Source organism: Chrysoperla carnea, chromosome 1 (genome assembly GCF_905475395.1).
Source record: "Chrysoperla carnea chromosome 1, inChrCarn1.1, whole genome shotgun sequence".
NCBI classification, from domain to species: Eukaryota; Metazoa; Arthropoda; class Insecta; order Neuroptera; family Chrysopidae; genus Chrysoperla; species Chrysoperla carnea.
The window spans coordinates 18,068,153-18,094,941 of NC_058337.1; the positions used below are offsets into that span (position 1 = coordinate 18,068,153).

Here is a 26,789-nt window from a genome sequence, read left to right on the forward strand (position 1 = left end):
ATATATGTGTGACATGTATGTATGTGTAATGTGACAAAGTAATCAACACTGTCTATAAATGGTATTTCATCAATTAACTCAGTCAATTGTTTGCTTTCACTTGTTTATTTGTTTAATTTTATTAATTTTATTTTTAAACATTGCAAACCAATATTTTTTAGTATATTGTAAGATTTTAACTGTATATCCAACTTCAACGGTCATATAAACTGATTAACTGATTAATTCTAAGCAACCTACTGTCTCTTAGGAACTTTTCTACTTTGTTCTATATAATTTTATACAAAAAAAATTTTTGACGAAATAATTTTTACCGGGTGTCTCTTTATCTTTAATCAAGTTTCAATTCGCCTGTTTTATTTTAAACTACGTATCAATTCCACTTTCGTAGGCAGTGGTTATTATTTTGTGTAGTTTTATGACCGACTTCAAACAAAAAAAGGAGGAGATTATCCATTCGACTGTTTTTTTTTAATGTGTGTTACCTCAGAACTTTCGACTGGGTGAACCGATTTTGATGATTCTTTATCTATTTGAAAGCTGGTGCTTCTTGTGGGATCCCTTTTCATTTTAGTCCCGTTCTGACAACGGCATCCATGAGAAAACCATAAAAATCTTAAATTTGCATTAAGTATGCACGACAAGAGGGCAAATAACTCAATATCACGCCAACCGATTTCGATGATTCTTTTTTTAGTGACAAATTAGTTAGTACTTCAGATTCACTAAAAATCAAGAAATAACTTTTAACAAAACAAAACCGACTTCAAAAGTTAAAACAATAAAAATGCACTAAAAAGTAAAAAAATTACGATAATATAATGTAATTATTAATTATTGTTAATTTTGGGGTCGGTGTCAGCCAAGTTAATGTAGCAAACTATGCTATCACAGTTTTTTCCTTGGCTGACACCGACTCCAAAAATTTTTATTTTTTACTTTTTGAAGTCAGTTTTTTTTTTTTGTAAAATTTTTTTTATTCCTCAATAATAATGACCGTGTAAGGCAAGCCTAATAAAATGAAAATATCCAGGATTATTACCATGAAGCAGAAAGCGTTGCGTTAAGTTATAATTTTTAAACATTTGGGGAGCTTATTCATTGATAGCACCAAATGCAGAGTATGATCATTATGTTTAAAAAATTTGTTTTATCTAAATCGAAACAAAAGAATTGATTGAACGAAACTACACGCTACTTGTAAGCCATACGTGACTTTACAACCAATTGGTACGAAGGGCATCTATTTTTACAATTGAGTTTATAGATAGTCGAGTGAATAGTAATCACAATTATTCGTTTGCCTTTTTAATACATTTGATTCACGATTTCTCTATTTACAATTATGAAATAATTGGGATTTTAGCCAAATTTTTTTTAGACAAAAATGGAAAGATAATATATAAGTTTTAAAACAAAACAAAACTTTTTTTTCCGTGATAATTTTAAAGTTGCAGACGGTTTTAAAAGAACTTTTAAAGAGAGAAACGAAAACGCCCGACAAAAAAAAGTTCGTAAACATCATTGTGACGTAATATTGTTAAATGAATAGTATACACTGTATGTACAATTATTAATTACCATTAGTTTTTTTAAGAACAAAATATTAAAAATTTAACAGCACAGCAAAAACATAATTATTAGAAAATAATATATAGCTGTTTGAATAGTATTAAAAATTGTGTACGTAATACAACCAGTCCGTGGCGCAATTGGTAGAGGCATACGTCAATCTGATGATCATTAATTTTACATACAAGGGTTCGAAGCTAGGCATCTCCTGGAAAAATTTTATTTCTGCTAGTTTAAAATAATATAAGCCATAAAATATTTAATACACAACATAAAAGTTCTGATAATTAAACAACTATAAGAATAATTATTATTAAACCAACTTTTGATTTAAATAAAATAATTAAAATGAGTAATTTAGAAGGTAAAATAGACGCTCTAATCAGCAAAATGGAAACATTTGAAAACAAAATAATGTCGCAGCTAAAAGAAATAAAAGATGAAAATAAATATATAAGAGAAAAGAATGAGGAATTAGAAAATTTGCTGGCGGAACAAAATAGAACAATTGTTAAAATGCAAGTGGAAATGAACAAAAATAACATAATCATTATTGGCCATGATAAGCAGAATAAAAATGAAACGACACTGGAAGAAGAAGTTATTACTCTTTTCCAAGACCAATTGAATGTAAATATTAACAAAACAGATATTGATGAAGTTTTTCGATTAGGAAAAGATCCAAAAGCTCCTATCAAAGTAAAGTTTACAACTTTTAAGATGAAGCAAGATATATGTAAAAATCGCAGGATGCTGAAAGGAACAAAAATTTTTATTAACAACGATCTACCACGAGAAATAAGAATGGAACTAGGAAAAGAAAGATCTAAACTGAAAGAGCAATTAAATGTAAAGAAGAAAAGAAATAATCCAGATCATCAATCTTCTGAAGAAGGAGATAGTCAAACTTACGGAATTAAACCTAAATACAAGAAAAGCAGAGAAGGACGAAGTATTTCAAATTCTTTTCTACGCTATTAGTAGAAAAAATTAAGCATTAAACAAATTATCCCTATGTAGTTAATAAGTATAAATTAGTTTTTTGGAATATAGAAGGACTTTTCTCTTAATTAAACAATTACGATATTACAATATATATAAGTTATTTTAAAAATTTGATGTTTTAGGTTTGATTGAAACTTGGTCATCAAAAGATAAACCGTGGGAAATTGAATAATTTAACAATATTGTAAATGTGGGAAAAGGTTATTCAATCGAGGTAGAAATCCTGCGGTAATTGCAATATATTATAAAAATAGTTTAGAAGGTACAGAAATTTTAAGAGATTACAGAAATTTCAAGCGATTTGAATAAAGTTTTGTGGGGTAAAAATAAGTTTTAGGGGCAGAAATGTAATAGCAGTTGTAAAAAAAGAAATTCTATGAAACACAACAGTAAATGTCTTTGGTCTTACATAAAAGGAGATATCAAACCTTCAAAAGGACACAGCCTGGTCATCACACAAAAATGGTTGGAACGAATTACAAAACCGGATCATTGAAAACAATATTATATCCGAATTCCAATCAGGGTTTAGGGCATCATATGAAACTATGGACAACATAGTCATAATAGATGCCCTTATGAAAAATGTTTAGCAATGAAAAGGCGAAAACTTTACTGTTGTTTTATTGACTCAAAAAAAAGCTCTCGATTCAGTCGACCGAAACATGCTATGGGAGTAGTGACGACTTATACAAATTTCATACTATCGAAGAGGATAAGTTTGTTGTTATGATGACCAAGTTTGTTGTTTTACACACATTAAAACATGAAAATGTATATATGAGCCATTCTGACTTTTAACTAGTAAATTGTAAAGAATTTATGTTATTTTACTTAATTTGTTTTTTAAATTTTTACGTAAATACATATTTTATAATTTTGTACTATTCTGTAACACAAGCTGTAATTTTGTAATAATTGATTTGCTTTTTGTATATCAATAAAGAATATATATGTTATTTATTTAAATTACCATTATGACGTTATACAATTTTTTACGAACATTTTTTTTTTGGACGATTTGGTTTCTCTTTTGAAAAGTTCTTTTAAAACTGCCTGAAACTTTAAAATTATCAGGAAAAAATAAAAACAGATTTATTATAAAACTTATATATGATTTTTCCATTTTAGTCAAAGAAAACGAAAAAATTTTTTTTTCTTCAAAATCTCAATTAGTGGATGAATTGTACATTTCAAAGTAATTCAAAGGATTAAGAACATTAAACTTATGAAGAAAATTAAAATTAACTGGAAACTGGATCATTTTATACTTCAAATATGGTAAATTTTCCGTCAACACTACACATTACAAGTATGCAAATTTTTGCTACCATTTGCCTTCCCCAAACAAAAAATAAACAACCGAAAAAGGAAGAAGCATGTAACGCATAAATTTAAAATATACAAAATAAATGTATGTTGTATACACATATATAACTGAGATTCCCATATAATACGTAATACCTACATAATGTTCTAACCTAGTTCGCGTCCTCACGGGTAAACAGTGATGTTTACAAAAAAATGTTTCAAACAAAAGTTGTTTATTTTTTATAAGGAATATTTTTTACATTTAAACTTTTATTCTATCTCTTACGGTTTACAAGATGGGTTCTGCAGACGCAAGACCTTGGCCTATGTTGCTCATTTACGAACTCAACCTCACTTTTTACGTCCTGAAACGCTTTAAAAATTTCAGCTTGATATCTCTTTTTATTTTTGAATTATTGTATTGACAGACGGACAACCGGAAATGGATGAATTAGATGATTTTATGAAAACCTATTCTAAAATATAGCATTAATAGCATTAATAATTTTTAAGCGTTACAAACTTGGGACTAAATTTATTATACCTTGATATATTTCATTTAGGTCATATACATGTGGCAGAAAAAACCTACCACCTACAGTGACAATTTTTTTTATTTTTAGATGAGTAATGGTCAACGTTTATTGATTTAGACAACAATTTCACTTCTTCGCAAGAACTTCTTGGATCGAAATCCAAAATGACAGAACGTTTCCAATGTCCAAACATAGTCTTGACACATTTAGAAATTGTTTTTGTTTATTTAAGAATTAGCATTATCCCAAGTATTTCAAAATTTCACAAAAAAGATTGCTTTTATTATTTTGATATAGGTACATGACATAGAAACGACAAGTTTTTATTCGAATAAAGTGGATGAAATTTTTTTGCTATTTTACACGTTTTTAAATTATAAGCACTCGGGTATAACAAAAAATAAAACCATGTGTTTTTATTATTATTTTTTTTGAGTTTGTAATATACATTATAAAACTCGACGACAATATATGTAGTGTTCCTACTGAGAAGAAATTACCAACATATATGCTGCACTATAGGAACAGAGAATAATAATTTTATTAACAAAGAGAGGTATATGAGTTTATTTTGATTCCTTGAAAGGTTTTCGTAGTATACCATATGTTCCCTTTTAAATAATACGGCTAAAAATTTCTTCAACGAAGGATTTTTGGAAACATGTTTTTGCCTAATAAATTCATCGGAAATCGAAAGCAAAAATGTCTGTGTACTTATATTAAAGGGTGATGCATTCAAATTTTGGTAATAGTAGCATATAGAAAATATTTTAAATAACGAAATATCTAAAAAAAATCAAAAAATTTCGTAGGAAAAACTATTTTGAAAGTTCGTAAAAAAATAAGTACCAATATTTTTACATTCAACTTTTACCGAAATTAGAATGTTTTGGAAAAAATTTTTTCAAAAATTGTTTGTTATTTAATAAACAATAACAATTTCAATTTAAAATTCCCGTTTTTATCACTTATCAATTATGAGCTAACGAGTTTACAATTCAAGGTAGAAAATAAAGTCACTGTGAAATGTAATATCTCCCTTCTCCGCTAGTAAGTCAGCTTTGAAGCCATATATACATTCTCGCGATGTAGCATGAAGTCGTTCGAGAAACAAGAGTGTCGAAGTGATACTGTGCAGGTGTCTCACCTCGCCTTATTTGACTTCGCTAAAAAAGGCTTATTTGTACCCGTGTAAAAGGTAACGCGTAATTATCTATACGAGTACAGACGAGTATCATCTCCACATTTTCCTGATTACTTCTGTAGTTCAGTATTGTGGAGTGTAGATAACATTGTTGTTAAACTATTAGTTATAATACACAGGAAGCTACCACCCGCAACAGCTGTTGCCACTTCAATATCACCCATAACATAGAGATACTTGCAAAGTAAAATAAGAGTGCGATGAGAAGTGCTTGATCTTGGCAAGCTATGGCGGATATACTCCGCGAGAGTGGGGAGGTTACTAGGATCAGTTTTTCGAAAAACCTTTCTGGTTGTGAATACTATTCCATTTTGGCATTGGAAATTTTGTCAACCTACATAATCAGAAATCCGAAGAGCAATGTTACATAAGGATTGATCGAAATAAATCAATTTAGTTATGGATAATGGAAAATTTCTATTGTTCATTACAGATTTTTGCGCAAATAATTGGAAATATTTTATCATACAATAACACAAGCTATTCGGGTTTAATTAGTTGAGTTGATTTTAATTTAATAGGTAAAAAAATTAAAAAATTGGGTTTAAAGTTATCAAACTTAAACAAAGTTAATAAAGGTTTTGATGACACAGAATTTAGACTTTAATAAAAAACGGTTAAATGACTTTTTTTGTCCAAATAGTCATATACAATTGGTTTTAGTTTGTACTGGAATCACAAAAATTCAACGGCACAAACATAAGCTGGTTTTAGTTAGTAGATACTGGAGAGTCTAAATAGCGGTACTCTCTTGAAAAACTACAAAGACTAAGTCCAAGACAGATTTACGTACCCTTTACTATGTACCATCAAGTAACTAGTGCTGGCTGTTATTCAAAAAGTCCATGTAAAAATTATTCGGCTGTAATGATCATCAGGAAACCATGATGAAAAAGATGCTCCTATATCTAAAAGTAAGTTGAAGTACCATGGCGTCATTCATACAGGCGATAATATGAATGTCACACCCCCTGTTTCTCAACCCTACACCAGCAAATATGTACGGCGTTGCTGGATACTAGCTCTGCATAAGTATTCAAAGTGAACTACATAAATTCCATAGTGAAATAAATCACGTAGGAAGTTCAAAAAATTTTTAATTGTTTTAACTTCCGGTATCGTAGTTATCAGTTTTATTTTAGTACAGCATTTATGTAATTCGCTTCGAACACTTATACAGAGTAAGTATCAAGCAACGCCGTGCTTATTTGCTGGTGCTGCGGTGAGACACCAAGGAGTGTGACATTCATATTCTCACCTGTACTCACCTGTACAGCGCAAAACTGAACCCCCGGTGCTTAAACTTACTTTAACATATAGGAGCATCTTTTTCATCATGATTCTTGGTAGGCTATTTCACTCGAATAATTTTAGCATGAGCTTGTATTCTGTGTGTGCTATTAATAAAATTTAATACAGTTTGTTTGTCAAAGAACCATATATGACTTATTTACATCAATTGGCACCACCACATATGTCGAAGGCGTATTAAATTAAATAATTCACAATGTTATATAGTGTCTTATAAAAATAGTTGTCCTAGTATATTTACCCTCTTGCGCATACCTTACGGTTTTGTGTGGAAATGTGGAAATTGCTGTATAATAACAAACTGAATACTTTTCATGTATCCCCTCCGTGCATCTGGGATGAGAAAAAAGTGTTTAACACTACTAATTATACTCAGAATTCAAAATTATTATTTTTAAACTCAAATATGCTTTTATTGGATTTTTCTAAGCAAGACCTTCATTAAGTTTTTGATCCAATAGGACATAAAATAATCTGTTAATAATAAATCAAAAAATTAATTAACAAATTTTATGTCTCTTACGTTTAAAAACTACCTCACTATTATTTTACTTTGTAAGGAAAAATAGAGGCATTTACACCATTTTTAAGTTTGTAAAATGTATACGGTGTTGAAGCGGCTTTTACTAGAGGTCATTTACATAAACCAAAAATGCAAGACTTTCGAGTTAGAGCAACTACTCATATATTTTTCACATTTTAATGCAAAAGAACTGCAAGCAGTGCAAAAGCTGTAGCACTTGAAGCATATAACTGAGCTCAATCCAACGGCTAATGAGCTATTGTAGTGAGAAAAAAGCAATTGTAGTAAAAAAAGTAGAGAAATAATTCATATGAGAAAAAAAAAGTTTATAACTATATATAATTATCGCAATGCGATAATTTCCTGCTAATCACAAGACATTATCCTTCCCACTTACAAACACACACACATTGGATATCTCTAAACGTAAAAGATCAAATATTATCGTTAAATTTAAAAAGAAGTCATTGAAAGTTCGTAGTTTTTTAGATCACATAAGTTCATATTAATGTTATAAATGATGACTTCTTACATTCTTACTCATAATCTAAAGCCAAAAGCCGATACTAACCGAAAGTCTATTAAGATATTTCCAGAATGTATTTTGCAGTTCCTATGCTAAGACCATGGTAAAACCCACTTTTCGACAGAATTTAACGAATTTTTTTATAGACTGAGAATGGAGCTTACTATTAAATCTGAAAATTTCAGAAATTTTGACCGTTTAAAATAAGACATAATTAATGCCTAAGCTCCCAATTTGGCAATTTACGTCAAAATTCAATTCTATTGAGAGACTTTTCTATTGAGGTGAGTTTTACATGTTTTGACTCTCGAAATCGCGAGCTTTACAGCTAATTATCTCGTTATCTAAACGGTTAAACATTTTGCAGCTTCGTTGTATCAAAGGTACCATTATTCTGAGTGTGAAAAAATAGACCAAATCTGTCGACAAGTGCTTCCATGCTGGAAATATCAACAATACCAGTAATAGTAAATTGCGGGGAGTCATCATGGCTTTCACAGATACATTAATACTATGTTTTGTACGAGGACGAAAAGACAGGGCAAAGCTTATTTATTGTGTTTTTTTGTATTCTATATTGAAAAAGTTGGAATCAATTAGGTATGCGGGAGAGTAACAGTTAGTACGTTTTAAATATAATAATCTGTCACATACATATAAAATGGTTTATTGATTTTATTTCAAATACAAAATGTATAAAATTTTATTTTTTGTGAATTACCTTCTGGTTGTTGTAACCAGTTGATTAACTTCAAGCTCATTGGGAAATATCATTTCAAAATATTATAAAATGACATGACATTCAAACCAAATACAAAATTGATTGTATTATTATTTCTATGCCAAAGTTAAATAGCCGTGGTGCATATTCCTTGTAGAGAGTAGAGCCAAGACAAAAACTCATTGATTTAGTAATCTAATTAAAACGCTTCTCCTTTAACTTTACCAATTATTAAATTGCGTCCAAGAATTAACGTAGTACCAGCATGGTATTTGCAGTTTCTATGTTAAAGCAATGGTACAATTTTTTTTTCGACAGAATTTAACGAAAAATTAAATTTAAGAATTTAATAATGCTTACTATTAATTCCCAAAGTTTCAGAAATTTTGACCGTTTAAAATGGGAAATAATTATGCCAACGTCCCAATTTCGATCAATTTACGTCAAAATTAATATCTCGAAAGTGAAAATTAATTTCTAAATTTTTTTTTTAGAATTGTATTGTATAAACATTTTTTTCTACTTTTTCTTCAATATATAATAATATCATAAAAAATAGTTGGAGAGACCGGACATTTTACATGCTTTAAATGGGACATGACCCTCAAAATCGCGAACTTTGTCTTTAAATATCTCGCGATCTAAACGGTCAAAAATTATGAAATTTTAGGAATTCATAAATAAAGCTATTATAAACCCGAGAAAAAAAATTCGGCCAAATCTGTCGAAAAGTGATTTCATGCTGGTACTACCTTAAAATTGAAAATTTCGAATAAACCATAATGCTAAACGATTCTTACCAAGAGTACCTTTTTTTGAAAACAAATAACTGAATCTAAATTGAATACTTTCAATCTTTTATCTCGCATATGCGACACGTTTAGGCGTTCTTATATTTCGAAAATAGATAAGAAAAAATCAGATAAATGAAATAAAACGTATTGAATTATTTTTAGGAGGAATTACAGCTCTTAGACAAACAAGGGTCAACTTTGTATTTTTTTAAATAGATATGATTTTGTAGGATATTCTTGTTTTTTCGATAAAAAATTAGTTCGTTTTTTAAAACTAGCGTAGTTAAAATAGGCAGATAAAATTTATTTGTTGCTAGATAAAAATAAGAACAATTTTCTTGGTAGAGACTTTTAACCAGAAATACCTCAAATCAGGTGCTAAAAATTGAGACCTAGGAACAAAAATTTCAACAAAAGTTGGTTTTTTTGCGGCAAAGAATAATTATTTGCTACAAAAAGTATGTAGTTTCATTTAAAAGAACAAAGTGGAACCCAGTTTGACCATTAGATCGATGCCCACCAATAAGAGTGTTATAAATTATTGTCTTCACATTACTTACACTCTACTAATCTATGAGAAATTCATGGAGGCCATTTTTTTTGCTAGAAATTTTGTTTTAGCACAAATGGTATAGAATTATCTTTTTAACAAGGCTAATAACTAAACCTAAGTCATTACTATCATAATTAAAGATAACTTTAGTAAAACACACTTTAATATCAACTTCACTTATGAAATAGGATGTACAACGAGTACTTTTTAATCCCATTGCTCACAAAAATGGAGCTTGTACCGCTCTAATGAATAATTTATTGAAATTTTCTCATGGGAATGGTGAAGTAGTCTTCATTGACACTAAGATTTTCCCGTGTGTTTTACGATCGTTTATCGTTTATCGTAATTCGTACTTCGTTAAAATAATACATTGATAGGGTAGGTAGGGTAGAATTCCAAGATAATTACTAGAATAATAAATTCCATTTATTTAACGTTTATTTAATCACAGCCTTAGTTTTAGATAAGATTTTTCGTAAAAAATAAATTAATTGATTCATTGTGGAAAATTAACTTTTCGTCTGTAGTCAAAGATTTCTCACAAGAAATACATTTGCGCATTCAATTCACATTTAAATATTTGTCAAGGTAGGAAAATAGGAAAAATTCATAAAATTTAAATTTGATCAAATATTTTTCTTCCGTAACTTTAATGACTGTACATTTCAACTAAACCATTATTTTAGTAATTAATATCTTTTTAATTACTTAAAATTAATTAATAAAAGTAAAAATTCACTGAGGGCATTTAAAAATTTTTAAAACGGAAATCCAAATTTTTATACGGACGTGACATCATAGTAGGGGGTTGGTAAATTTGTTGACATAATGTATGATATTAATTACTTACATTTTATATGGTATTTCATTAAATTATACTATTCTACGGCTTTTTATTAGAAAACTTAATAATAACGAGTGTAAATTCTGTGTTATAAATTCATTTTTTTAAAGTGTAAATTATTCATTGAACTGTCACTAATTGACGGATCACGTTCTTATGCGTCATCAACAGAGAGCGCCAAAAGATTGCGTTTAAACATCTCAAAATTATACTGTATTTTAAATATTTTTTACACTTAAATATCTACAGCATTTTTAAGCAGTATTTACATTTTTTACTTTGTTATAACGGTGTAAACAATGAATTAAAAATATTAAAAAAAATACATGAATATTCCCTATTAGGTAGGAAAAGAAAAATTTCCCTGCATGATCCCATAAGATCCAATCATTTTTTAAATACACATAAAGATACACTTTCCGGGTGAAAATATTAACTTTCTATCTGAAAGTTAGTAATAGTTACAGACTTCTTTTTATTATTATTATTTTTTTCATAAAATATATAAAATTTTGGTATAATGTTTACCAACAAAGTAAACAGTTAATAATTAATCACAAATTTTTGCGTTTGACTTCATGACATATACTTTAACTTTAAAACAAAATTTAAATAAAATATTATTCATGTCGATATTTACCTGTACCTATACTCTATGGAGTTTATTTTCCACGAGTAAAAAAATTTGCTTCAAATAAAAACAATGTGACTTTTATTTTAATAGTTGCCAATGCCAATTAGTAAATTGATGATCGATTTATTAAACACCTCGAGAATAATTTTATGCAAAATTTCATAAATTTCATTGATTTTTCAATTCGTAGGCTGCATACATATACGAAATGTCATTCAAACCAAACGAAGTTCATAAGAGCCTTAGATGTATCGAACAAAGAAAGAGTATTTTTGGTGTAATTTCCTAATCAAGGTTCAAACAAAAGCATGTATGGCTACCTTAAGCCGCTGAAGACATAATCGAACATGCTAGCCTAGACATACTGCGAATGGAATTGGTTACGCCTTAACCAACTGAGCTACTAGGGAGAATTAATATCTAAAAAAAAATTTTTTATTGAGTTTGGGGTTGAAACTACACCTGATGATAGGAGCAGGGGTTCATTTTATACACAAGTGATATCACATTTGAAAAAGTGGTGTAGGACGAATACAATGGGTTTTGAAAAAGTTCACTTCGACTTTTTTTCGTGGAAACACAACACAAACATACAAACCACCAAAGAAGAGTTATTTTTTCCGACTTCATGATGAAGAATGTCATTACCATGGTATTTATGGACACTACATAAATTCTGGCGTGCGCGAGGCTTTGTGTTGTATTTGATGTATGAATCTACTAAAATTTTTTTAATACACCCTATGCGTTTCGTTATAAATTATTTCGGTATAATCTCATCCTCTGTTGTTTAACGTACTATAATCAGCAAAAAAGGTTATGAAAAAAATTTGAATCATTCATAATTAAAAAATAATACGGGGGACATACATCACATATATCAACCGTAATCAAAACCACTTTTAAATGCATACTTTCATATAGCATCTAAGCGGTTGAATTTAAACATTTTTAAATAAATAAAGTTCCGGGTCAATCCAATCTTAAGCGGGGTAGTGCCACCCTACTAGTCAGTAACATAAAAATGCTCCGACTTATGTATCGCGGCTAATCAAGAAGCCGCGTCTAGTAGCCAAAATAAAATGTGCAATTTCTGCACATTTATGGCCCAAAGAGTTACTTTAAGACATGAAATGGCGTTTCATAGACTTCGTAGGGATTTTTCGTTCTACAAATGCGGCAATTTTGTTTATAAACGCCCAAATACCTTTAAATGAATTTGCTTTAAAAAATCGGGTTCAGTGCCAACCATTCGAGTGAAAGTTTCTAGACGGTATGACATTTTTGGGTTCTGAGCAACGCAGACCGCTTCAACCACTTTATTGGAACAGCTTCTTACTGTCCCGTGCTCAACACCTATTTTAGTATTTTTTTCCGTTCTAGAACCACTTAAATATGACAAGTTTTCAAAATGTGTGTAACCAGTAAAAAGTAATTATTGAAATAAAATGACAGAAAATTTTTTCTTTTAGAATTGAGTTTTAAATAATATTAAAATATTAAGTTAACTGTTAATTCTTCTGTTTATTATATTAAACAGTTTTACAGCACAGGTTATACTACTTAAAGACTAAAGATTAGAATTTCCTTGGAAATTTAGGTCTGGTGTACTTATTATACATTATAAAAATGAAAAACTGAGGATGGATTAAGAAATGTTACAAAAGCAATATCTGTGAATTGTTTTCTAGAGATTATCTTAAACTGAATCTAGATTTCATTGAATCGGAAAATATAAGTATTATATTTAACAATATGTGGAAATAAATACACTTTTAAATGTTCTACATTAAAAATATTTAATCTTGGTTTTATATTTTTTATCTGACTATACAGCTATTATCAATTCGAAAAGGCGTAAAAATAAAATAATTCGTGGTGGATTTAATCCAAAGAAATCAGACAAATGGTATGTATCCTCATTAAAATAAATTATTGTAGTCAAAATATATAAAAATAATTTTGGTACTTAATTCAAAGCAAAATAAATTATATTAGTTCTTACAACTGCGTAACACTAACGAAATACTTATGTATCCCGTTTTTGTGGAAAAACCAACTCATAAAAAAAACATTTTCTAATAGTTTATGCATCATGGTTTGGGAATTCTCACGCACGAGACAATGCAATGCAATATGGACGACGGGATCATACTTGTTGGCTATAGCCACAATACTTCTGGTGGATAATCCTATTTAATACTGTAATATTAGTTATGCTAACATAGACACTACAGTATTTGTTTCTATACCATACCCGCATTGTACATACATCAGACCCGCATCTCATACATCAGAATAACACATGAGCTATAATTTATAAACATATATTTTTTAATAAATATTTTCATTTAAATTAAATTTAAACAATGACATTTCACCGCGCGCCATCTGTGTACATCATTGTCAAGCATAAATTAAAGATTTCTTTAAAAAGAGTGAACGAGATACAATTTATAGCCATCTAGTCAACCAGGGCTTTCTAATATCCTAAAGCATTATAACTACTGTTTGGATAGTTCAGATTTTATATGTCCATGGCTGAAAGTGCATTCATTATAAGCCATCATATAGTGTTTTTAGATATAGGAATTACCACTACGGTACTTGATGTAATGTTATTATGTTGAATAAGCTGTTGGCTAATTAATAAGTTAATTACTAAAATCAAATCTGAAGCGTATTTTATAAATAATCCTAATAAACAAATTAAAACAGCTACTTCACATGAAAAAAATAAATAAAAACTGCACATATACTTTTACCTATGTAAAACAATCCCTATTTCGAGTGAATATTATGGTTTTAAAAAATCAGTATACTCTACGTAATATGAAAAATAAAGTCAGAGAGATAAATTATGTAGGTATACAAAATAAAATGCCATCTTATTAAAATGGGTGCAAGTAGTTGGCTCACCATTGGATAACATGTATACACACATGATTGTATTACGTTGAATGGAGCGACAAACATGAATGAAATATAAATAAAGTACATGTCTTACATCCTTATATATAATAAATGTGAAAGTAATGATGTTTGCTTGTTTGTTTGTTTCTTTGTTACGCTTTCACATAAAAACTAGCGAATGAATTTTAATGAAAATGTACAAATGTAGTAAATGTAAATCAATTCATGGCCATCTTTTCTTACATATTCAATGAATTATAACTATTTTAGATTTAAAAAAATTGAAAACTGTGCATATATTTTAGCTGTGTAAAACAATCCCTTTGAGTGTTATCGAAAGGGCATAAATGTTCATTTCGAAATCGTTTATTTTTTAAAGTCATGTAAGTAAAGACAGATATCCATTCCTTTTACACACTTACACATAATACGTGTATACTATATGTTCCTAACCGAAATTGTGCCCTCACGGGAAAAAAAAGGTATTTACAAAAAAATGTTTCACACATTTTACTATTAAACTTTCTCTAACGGTTTACAAGATGAATCCTACGGACCCAAGACACAATTGACTTATGTTGCTCATTTACGAACACGATCTCATTGTCCTGAGTATACTTTAAATATTTCACCTCGATATTTCGTTTTTGATTTAGCGTGTTGACAGACGGACAGACAAACGGACTAATTCGATGATTTTATGAATACCTTTACCAAAATTTTGTTCGTAGCATCAATATTTTAAAGAATTACAAACTTGGGACTAAACTTAATATACTATGTATATTTCATATATACATGGTATAACAATTTAGGTATCCTAATAATAAAATGCAACAATGATTGAAAGAAAGCATTATTTATTTACCACTATGTAGTAAAAGGTAAGGATAGTAAATATATTGCTTTTATTTCAAACATAAAGTATTTTACTTAATGAAAACCATAACCACATGGCCATTAAACAATAAAAAAAATTGAAAAAAATATTTTTCACAAACAAAATTACATAATTTTGAACCACAATGACAAGAGAAGTATACGTAAGCAATGTTTTATTAAAAGAAAACTAAAATATGTGAAAAGAAACAATTGACTGAGTTAATTCATAAAATACCATGTATATACAGTATTGATTACGCAATCGTTTTTTATGGCATGTAGGTAAAAAAAGATTGCCTCTCTTAGATAGCCACGCATAGAAACATGTCAAATGCATATAACTGATATTTCCTTATATAACACGTACTATAAAATAATTTGTGCCTAATTTGCGCCCTCATTATTAAACAGTGATGTTTACGAACAAATGTTTCAAACAAAAGTTCTTTTGTTTTATGAGAAATATTTTTTATATTTAATTTTTTATTGTATCTCTAACGGTTTACAAGAAGATTTCTACGGGCCCAAGACCCAATTGACTTAAGATGCTAATTAACGAACCCGACCTCACTTTTTACGCCCTAAGTAAATTTTAGCTTGATATTTTGTTGTTTTTTTTTTAAGTTATCGTGGCAGATGGTCAGACATATGGGCAGGCGGACAGACAGAACTGGAATTGAACTAATTACGTGATTTTATGAACACCTATACCAAAATTTAGTTCATAGCATCAATATTTTTAAGCGTTACAAACTTGAGACTAAACTTAGTATACCTTGATATATTTCATATATACATGGTATAATGATATATATATGATATATACATGGTATAACAAATGTAGCATATTTTTTGGTATAGAAGAGGATAACAAAAATTAAGTTATTATTTTCTACATAGCATAATACAAGGAAAAAAGTACACATAATTATATAAATGAAAACAGTAGACCAGAAAAATCAGGTCGCTTATTAGCAATACCAATTCTTGCTGAGATATCCTGATAACATTAACTTTTGTAAACAACAGGTGTAAACTCGAAAATAAATAATTTTAAATAAAAAGGTTTTAACCTTGAATTTACTAGGTCTTTCATTACTGATAACAGATAGAAATAAAGGAAACCATCAGTTTTTTTTCGAAAAAACGGACCATTTCGGTACAAAATTATAGAAAATTACTTAAATTCTTTTTAGAGAAGTAGCTACTTATACACGCTAAGTATGTCGTTTAGTACAATGCTGTTATGGTATAAAGACAGATACAATAGTATTTATGTTAGCATAAGTAATATTATAGTATTGAACAGGGCTATCCACTAGAAGTATTGTGGGTATCGCCCGTTATTAATATGAACCCGACGTCCATACTGCATTGACTCGCCCGCCAAAAATATTGCTAATGTTACTATTCACTCAATGGTCAAATCAGTATGGTGCTCACACCGATCCTAACATGGTGATACGAAAAATTTCTTTCCGTGACATTTTAGGAAGTATGGCTTTTGAGGTCGGAATTTAAAAGCACATCTCCAATTTCACCTGACCGGGTGCAAACTATTCGTTTGAGGGTGTAAAAAAAGGCAGTTCAGTCACAGAGTGTGGTCTTTAAATTTACGCACGTGGGCACGCTTACAAGTTCGTAATAACCATCGTGCTGAAAAATCAAGAAATGAGAAAAAAACTATGGGATGCCTATCTTGAACTATTCTAAGCGTTTATTGTTCTTTGACATTTTTTCTTAAACCATTTTACAGATGTAGTTCAAATATAACATCCAACAGTTTTCTTTCTATTTTCATGATTTTTCAGTAGGATTGGCTATTAGGAACTTGAAAGCGAGCTCTCGCCCGTTAATTGAAAGACCACGATTTTTGTACAAAAATTCTTTTTTTTCTACACCCTAATACAGTATACATAAAATCACCTTTAAATTCCGAGCTTTTGGTAATTATTCGGTTTTCATATATCGATTATTAATAGTACCAGCTAGTGAAGGCTTTTTTGAAGATCATCTTATACTTTAGTGAAAATAATGGGAAGCCTATTTTTTAATATCGTATAATTAAGACATACAAAATAGTCAAACTTGGTTTTAGATTTCCAGTTAGCCTCCCTGCATTTTCGATTTACGCCCATAAGCGATAGGGCAGCATTTCTCTACTTCTGGACACCACATTGTCTTTATTTAACAATGTCTTGGGGTACAATTAGACAGATATGATCTGAGTACAATCGTAGACATTAAGAAAATTTGATATCGTTTCTAAGGGCCTCTATTATCGAAATTGTTGTGGCTATTACAAGACTCTTGTTATTCGGCAGGCTCGCTGAACACTTGGGCCTGACAGAGTATCACAACTATTGCAGGAGCTGTCACAGTTGGGGGGAAGGCAGAAACGATATCTTTATTGTCCATTCATCTTAAGTTCGTCAATGTTAAAACACTCTTGTTGTTCTTAAACAGCTCCAAATGGGTCATGAAGCCGTATGGGTCAACCCTTATTCGGGATCTAAATATGTAATAACAAATTTTCAATTTTTTTTTTAGATTTGTATTTTAAGCATATAATTCCAATAAATGTCAGTTTTTTCATAAAGATGGTAATATTTCTAATAAGCAAAAAAAAACCACATTTCTCTCATGTAAAATATGTCAACTTGTAATCACGGAAAAACTACCATCTTTAAAACGTATATCTTTCACCCCTGGTCTAAAACGACACTAAGGAAAAAACAAGCAAACAAAGCACTCGTATGACGTAATAAATAACAGACAGAGATGAATATAAGGAACAACAACAAAAAAAACCAACATGTAATAATGTTTTGTTATATCATTTTTTTCGTCAGACAAGTAAACATCATCTCTACTAAAGTAAAGTGAAAAATGTAAACACAAGAGAAAAGCATTTACACCCACATACTACGAAACATGTAAAACATACACAACATGATTCTTCAAATAGCAAAATAACGTTAAGTATACCATACCACTACATAACGACACTGTAACCAAAATGTTAAATAACTAAAAATGTGATCATCAAATCTAATCTTAGAAATTAGAGCATTGAGATCGTTAAGTAAATGAATGTTGCACTGAAAAACTTTTTCGAGTTTTGTATACAAGGAAAGAAATACGGCGTCCGCAGTAGAATTCCTACGTATTTATAAAACTTTTGGAATGTTATAAAATTTGGACGTTAAGAGCCGTTTTTTAGCACACATTCAAAAGTAGTTTATATTATAAGACTCATTAGCATAATAGTTGGAGACAAGTACTGGAAAAAAACGAGCGAGATGGTTGTGTCAATATTTGAAAACCAGTCTAAGATGGAGTGTCTATCTATCTGCGATTTTACAACCAAGACTAGCTAACTTTAGCAGTGGGTGACATAAATACCAAAATTTAAATAAGTAAGGGAAGACATTCCCGACATGGCTAAATCATATAATATGGGCAAATAGTTAACGATAGATATATCGGTTACTTTACACCAATTTTCGTCGAGTGTATTATCGTCGAAAAAAGATCCAAGGTTCTTTAATTTTGGAGAATTATTCATCTTGATCGGAGTTTCAAAATTGAGTCTTGGAAGGTACAAAACGGCAGGTGAGTTAATATATTTGACTGTATTAAAATCTCGACGCAGCCATCTTACACGACTGTTTCCTTTCCATTTCCCGAATCACAAATAATAATCATTTAAATTTAAACAAGTGTCGTTTTTACTTATATGTGTAAGTATTTAAAATACAATCGAACAAGTAGGAAAATGAAAAACCACAATAAGTTCCCTCTAGGGAATAATTTATAAAATAGTGATGGTGCTCAGAACATATGTTACTGCCATACGAAGTAAGAATATAAAATAAACACACGAAGATGAACAAAAAGATGAAAAAACGAATCAATATTTACTTTCGTGAAATTGTTGCGAATATCATCAACAGGCAATATTAATTTTTCTTCCAGATATAAAAATGTATCTAACAAAGTAAACAATCTAAATTATATGCAAACAGAACTAAATAATATTGGAATATTTTTAATACTTTTGTCTTGCGCCATCTGTTATCGCATCGTTGTATTTATAACGTATCTGAACAATATGAGATGGCACTTAAAATAAACTACGTTCCTTTCACCACCTGTTATTAGAAAGTAGAAGTAAAATTTTCTCGTTGGTTTGGATCACAACTAAGTTAAGAAATGTACTTACAACAATCAGATATTTTCAATTTGTTAAAAAGATGAGGTATGTATGCTTACCTGCAACAAAAATAAAAATTTATATTAGCAAAAGTATTGATTCCACAGTGAGATGTGAATAAAGAGATTAATTTACCGAATTTCAGGACCTACGATAACCGTCCAACCTCTACGACGACGAATCAATCGTTGGGTTTGTTTTTGTTCAGATGAGGTTTGTTTCTTAAACAAATCCATAATGTCAAATAAATTACTTTCTTCGAAATTCTACTCAGTTTTGATATTTACATTTTAGATAATTTCTTAAAATTGAAACACTATTATTAATCTTTTAATCGTCGATATTGCCTTGCTACAAATAAATAATGAATTTTACTCGTTGGTTGTACATATTAATTTGAAACCTAAATCTGTAGACCACTGTTGAAAAATTTATGAAACGATAAACACAGTAGACTACAAACCCATGCTAAAATTTTTCGGATAGCCTTTGCGATCTCTTCAAAGGATGTGCCTTTGTCAAAACTCCAACCGCCTTTTCACCTTTATATTTAGATATTTTGTATTTCAGTAAAGAAGGTGAAATATGACCTTAATGATGAAATTATCCGAGTTTTTATCAATACATACTATTTGGGATATATAGGGTGGGCCATTTTAATCTATTTCGGTTAATAGCGTTTTGTAGGTAACCAATCAAAAAATAACTGACACTAGATTGCGCCTAGTTCTCTGAGTTTCTTTAATAGTCAATTTTGATCTTAAAATATATGATATAGAATAGCGCTTTAAGTTAGAAAGTTGATCCTCAAAAAAAACAATCATTTTTATTCAAAACATTTTTTTGAAAATCGTTAGCTTTCGGAAAAATATATCATTATTGCATTTATTCGAAAGACAAACATGTTAGCGAAAAGTTGGCAATAGAGGACATTCGCCTGTATCCATGGCTTTGGCCTGAAATTCTAGTTTCTTGGAAACCTGACCTATAATTCTATCACTTACCTTTAAGCATCTAAATTGACTATTAAAACAATCCGGAGAACTAGGTACAATCAGATGTCAGAACAAGATACCCCCCATCAAACTCAGCTACTTTTGTGGAAGTTTGTTTTTTCATTGGTAAACTAGGTTAGGTTAGGTTTGAGTGGCTGCCCTGGGTTGGGACACACTTAGACCATAGGGTCCGTTGTGATACCGTAAAAGGGTTATACCATAAACCATTTGGAGCTGTTTAAGAACAGCAAAAAGGCTTTGACGTCGACTATCTTTAGGTCGGAGAGGTCGTCAAAGAGAGGCTGGCTCAAGTAAGTCCATCTCCTCATGAAAAGAGCTGGGCAGTGACAGAGAAGATGAGACATTGTCTCCTCCTCTTCACCACTGTGGCAGCTCCTGCAGTAGTCGTGATACACTGCCACGCCTAAATTATAATTTCCAGACAAAACTTTCTGGAAATTATAATTTATATTGGTAGGGATATGAAATATTATTTTTAAAATAAGAAATTTTCCCAATTTTGTTAGGGATCGCAGTTTGCGCAACCGGTGCCAGGCGTATTTCATTTCCAGTCAATTTCATAGATTTTTATTTTAAAAGATTAGTATATGCGAATAAAATTAACATAAATAAACAGATGGAGTTACAGTTCTACGGCAACAACCGGCTTATTCAACTATTGGGTTATTGAACACCCCAATTGATTGTAGTTCCAAGTGTGACCATAATAATAAGTACGTGTTTTAACTTGTGGTGCTGTTCCGCATCGTTGGACAGTTCTTAGACAATGTGATTTCCTCTAAACTATTCGGGCATACCCACATACATGTACTTATCGTCTTTATTAACACAGATCTTGAACAATCTGTTAGCTAGATACTCTATAATAACTATTTTCTTAACATTTGGTTCAAAACTGGATAACTATTTTATAGCCAAGTATTACTAGATTATTAATTTATTACGCAGATATAGAAGATGAACAACATTTTGAAGACAATTATTGAAGTTTTTGAGGCGTAATATTCCACAAATATGAACAATATTAATATGAATAATTTCTGTTTGAAGATAACTACTTCCATCATTTAAATAGCATGAAGTAATATGATTGTCTAAATGGGTGGATTGGTTTTAATTTCTATTACTAAAAAAGGGTTTTAGGTTTCAGAGTGCGTAGAGCAGAGAACGTAAACAAAAGGTTGCCCTGGGAGGTTTGGAGATCACTAAATCTAAATGTGCCCAAAAAAAAAAATATGAAAATTCACAATGGCGGCCGGAAAAAACCTTTCTAGCTCTGCATACTGTTTACTGTAACATACCGTTTATTTGAGCTAAAAAGATAATTTTAGAAACGATTTCTATACTACAGAACCTTAAGGACTGTTTCATTTATAATCAGTACCACTGAATTACCTTTTAAATCATATCAAGAGTCCTTCAAAAAACCAGAAAACAGGATGAAATAAAATATACAATTTGTGCCAAATGTTCAATCGACAGGATAATTTGTGCTTCCTTCTTATTTTACTAATTCTTACTTATTTGTTTTTGCTTCAAGTGTCTTAGTACACCTCCTTCAAAATTACAAATAAGTCATTTATTGTAAAACCAAAAATCTATAATAAGTTAAACGATCAAATTCAAATTCTATCTCATAACTGGTAAGAGATAGAGGAAACCTTTAAATTAGAAAGATGTTGCTTGTCAAAAAACTAACAACTTTTACTTGAAACATATTTTCATAAAACGAACACATACATAAAATATAAAATATACCGCTTAATATAAAACTAAATTTATTTTTTTTCACCGACCATACAATGGCGAGGGTTATTACCCCGACTATACAATGGCGAGGGTTATTACCCCGACTATACAATGGCGAGGGTTATGTGTTTGACCGGTATGTATGTATATTTATCTGTTCCCACCTAGCTTTGAAACTACTTATCATAATTTGACAAGTGAGATATTGTTAAAAGCGTCTTGATCGTCCGCTGATTATGGGTCTTGTGTATTACATTGTATTACATTAAATTGAATATGGCGACCTCTAGAGGCCAAAAATATATATATTGTTATACTTTATCACGAAATTATAACCGCAAAATAGTTAAAAATGAATGTATTTTCATCTGTTCTCTCCTAACTTTTAAACTACTTATCATTATTGATCAAGTGAGGTATCGTTAAAAGCTTTTTGATCGTCCGCTTATTAAAGACTACGTGACGTCACATTAAATTGAATATGGCGCCCTCCAGATGACATACAGTCACAAACTAAAAACAAATTATAATTTAACAATACAGTGTTAGGTATCAGATGAAAGGGCGTAATTAGCACTTTTGGAATATATATTGTAATACTTTATCACAAAACTATAACGCCAAAATAGTTAAAATATAATAGACCTGAAGTTGAAAATATGTTCAATCGATCCGTGCATAGCTGTTTTACTAATAAAATAAAGTTCGAAAACTAAAACCCCGACTCTCTAACAAAATCGTGCTCTTAAAAGTATGAAAACAAGAAAAGATTTTTATCTGTAATTATTATGATCAGTAAAATCGTCTTTACAGTCAAGGGACCTCTTTTCCGTTATGTGGAAAACTGTTTAATCTTAGAGCTTCCCCGACTGTAATGTCGATTTAACTGAGCATAACAATTTCAGATGAACATATATTCTTGTTTTCATACTTTTAAGAGCGTGATTTTGTTAATTTGTTAAACAATCGGGGTTTTAGTTTTCGAACTTTATTTTATTAGTAAAACAGCTATGCACGGATCGATTGAACATATTTTCAACTTCAGGTCTCGGCAGGAAGTGGTGAATGGGTGGACAAGCGCTGAGTACAATAGAACAGAAAACAATTCGAATATCCAAATATTATTATAGAATAAATCATAATTACGGTGAGTTTCAATAATATTACAGAAGTAGTTGGATATACTAGGCCATTAAATTAGAGTAACAGCAATATGTGTAGGGAAGAATAAGCTCACCAAAATGGAAAACGATTGTTTTTGTTTACATAAACATAAATTGTTGAAAAATTAATTCAATGTGGATGAATACTGTTTTTAATATTTAGAAAAAAAATAATTGTTGTGGCATGATATTGAAATTGTAATGAAAATTCTGAAAAGAACATTATGAAATCAAATGAAAAAGCGTTTATGAAATATTTATAGACGAGAGTTGTGAATGAATTTATACACTTAAAACATAAATGTTAAAAGTCAGCAACAAATTTTCTCCAAAAAATTCTTGGTAAGTACTATCGTATTGTAATAAATTTATCTGGAAAAACAACTGGAGTCAATAAGATTTGCAAAGATTTCTCACATAACCTTGGATGTTTATTTCTAAATATTATTTACCATTTCCGATTAGAAACCGTTTCAAGCCAGTCTGCTATGGTCTACGGTTTTGTTGTGTCTCGAGACATCCTTTAATGTAAAAAAAGGTTGTCCACTTGTTATTAAATGATACAAGCATCAAAGTTTGATTATTTTAATTAATTGTTTTGATATCATTGATAAAATTTTTGAAATGAAATTGTAAGAAAAATTAAAAAATAAAACTGACGTTCACGTTTATAAATATAAAATTTTTACTTAATTACTACAATTTGCATTTAAAAAACATAGACAACTGTGTTATAGGCCTTTCGTTCCTTGACCTCAATTATCATCCCCTTTGTTCACAATTTTATGGATTTTAATTTTTTTGTGCGAAACCATAATATTTTTGAAAATAAAATTTAGCCCATGATACTCGATGATAGAAAGGTAACTTCCTTACAGCTTGTAGAAAGGTAACTTTCTACAAGTGGAATAATTTTTAAACAAATTGTTCACAAAATGTTCAAATAAATTTTTTAGTAAAATAAAAGTTTCGCTTTTAATTAATGCGATTTTCAGTTCATTTTGGCAACAAATAAAAAAGAAAAAAGTAAAACATTGTTTATAAAAAACAATTCAATAACAAAAAACAAAAAACAAAAACAAAAAATGATTCGACGGTTTGAGAGCAAACAAAATTTCATTAATAAAGCTCTACGACTAGTCGCATGGTCATTGGCGTAGCTAGCGAGAAACACTCGATTTCAAGTTCGTAATTGTATTTCTCAAAAGTTACAAGTTCTACGTCTTTTGTTTGTAACACAATATTCCTTGGACCTTGATAAGCCCAGCTAAATTATTTTGTTACACCATGCAAATGGCATCAAAAAATATATGGACTTAATGGTGTTGTTAATTAATTTTTTTAATTAAAAAAAAAAAAAAAAAAAAAAAACTGCGAAAAATGCTGCAAAGTTTCTGCCTTTATTGTTTCGCAAAATTTTTGCCTTTGCTTTTTTTTGTTGTTGAAATATTTGGGACTTAAAAATAATATTTGTTACTATCAGAAAACACTACCTTCGGGTAGGCGTAACAATTGTCAAAATCGATTTACGGACAGACAATTTCGAAACGGCTGTAGGTTACACAAACAATATTGTCCAACACAACTCTCTGCAAAGTTTAAGCACGGTGGCAGAGGTGTATTTAAGGTACCTAGAAAAAAAAATTTTAAAAATCAACAAATAAAAATCGCTTAGATCAATATTTCTGCAAAATATATTATTTTTGAAATATTTGGGAGGTATTCGTCGGTACATTTTTTAATGCCATGTGCCACTAATAGAGTGGAAATTAGGTTTGCAACTCGCTTCTTAAGAGCATTATAGAAATCGAGGTGTGGTGAAATTGGTATTTTGAAAATACATTGTAATGTTTAAAGTATAGGATGATCAAAAGCCAAAATTTCTTAAAAAGGCTGATAAACTTAAATACTGAACAATTTGAGTGCCACATTTTCTCGTTTCTGTGACAAAGAGAGCTTAAAAGCTTCCATGGCATTTCACAGATGCTTGCAGGCTTTAAGGTATCCACTTTCATATTTTTTATTAACAGTACACTTCTAGGCAGTAGAAAATTTCTATGATCTTTAGAAAATCAAGTCCTTATTTCAACCTCTTGTCATTTACAAGAATGATGCTTTTCGTTTGCCGATGGTTCTTTCAATAAATTCATGACGATTCATTGAAAACATGGCAGAGTCGTAAAAAGTAGAGGCGATAGCGAAAAAGGTTAAACGTATTATTTGATAGGCTAGCCAAATGAAAGCATCGGAAAATGCTTCTGTTGTCAACATTTTAGTCAAAACTAAACTTGGAGACGGAAGTGAAAAAGTAGGGTAACCTAGTTGGTCATAATTTTACTTATACTTTTTATACAGGGTGGAAAATTTTAATCTATTATTTCTAATAGCTCGTTTTGTAGCTAACCAATAAAAAAGTAACAAAAATAACGCAACAAATTTGGATGGCGGTAGTTTTTTCTGACATCTGAATGGATCAAATTCTCTGGGTTGCCTTTTTAATAGTATATTTAGATCCTAAAAGGGTAGAGATAGAATGACAGTTTAAATTAGAAAATTAATCCTCATAAAGAAACTCACATTTTTAATTTATAAATCATTAGCTTTCAGAGGAAATGCGACCTAAAAATATGCCATTCATCCAATCAAAAACGGGAAAAAGCTAGCTTTAGATAAATTTTCTAAACAGATTTTATTAAGGCCTGTTTTAAAAACTTTTAAGCCCAGATAAATTTTCAAGATCATTTGAAGATCAAGATTAAAACACCTTTAAGTAGAATTTTAGGTGGGCGTTGGTGAATGTTTTCTCTTGCCGTTGACAACTTTTGGATAAAGCATTTTTGCGTATTAAATGCAATAACGACATCAGCTAACGATTTTGAAAAAATATTTATATGTTGCTTTTTGGGATCTTAATTGACTATTAAAGCAACTCGCAGAACTACGTCCACTTTTGTGTCAGAACATGATGTCTCCCCATCAAACTCTGCAACTCTTGTTATTATTTTTTTTTTTTATTGGTAAGTTACAACACGAGCTTTTACCCATTATAGATCAAAATGGTCCAGCCTGTATATCTTGGTATATATTAAATTATTTTTAATATTTCTTAAATGCCTAAGGCAAACCATATTATGCAAATGAAAAGGATGAATCAGTGCCTAATATATTCTCATTTTCAAAACCACACGACAGTCAGTGTCGCAAACACTAAATGATCGTGACACACAAAATCAAAAAAAGTAAGCATTTAAAAAAGCTTGAGTCCAAATGGGAATAAGTGCTGTGCTAAAAGGACAGGACCTAATGGAAAATC

At 30.0% G+C, this 26,789-nt stretch overlaps 1 protein-coding gene across 3 annotated transcripts in view; it reads right to left on the reverse strand.

The window, feature by feature from the left end:
• The window catches only part of LOC123290869 (cAMP-specific 3',5'-cyclic phosphodiesterase), an 815,770-nt gene that overhangs the window by 499,472 nt on the left and 289,509 nt on the right, over positions 1–26,789 (reverse strand). Inside the window, exon 1 of one of the 3 annotated variants that reach the window (XM_044871265.1) lies at positions 19,684–19,786. The exons of the other annotated variants lie outside the window; for them this stretch is intronic. Coding sequence (XP_044727200.1) covers positions 19,684–19,784 — 101 coding nt within the window. The 5' untranslated portion in view covers positions 19,785–19,786. Of the gene's footprint in view, positions 1–19,683; positions 19,787–26,789 lie in introns of those variants that run through there. 3 annotated transcript variants of the gene reach the window in all.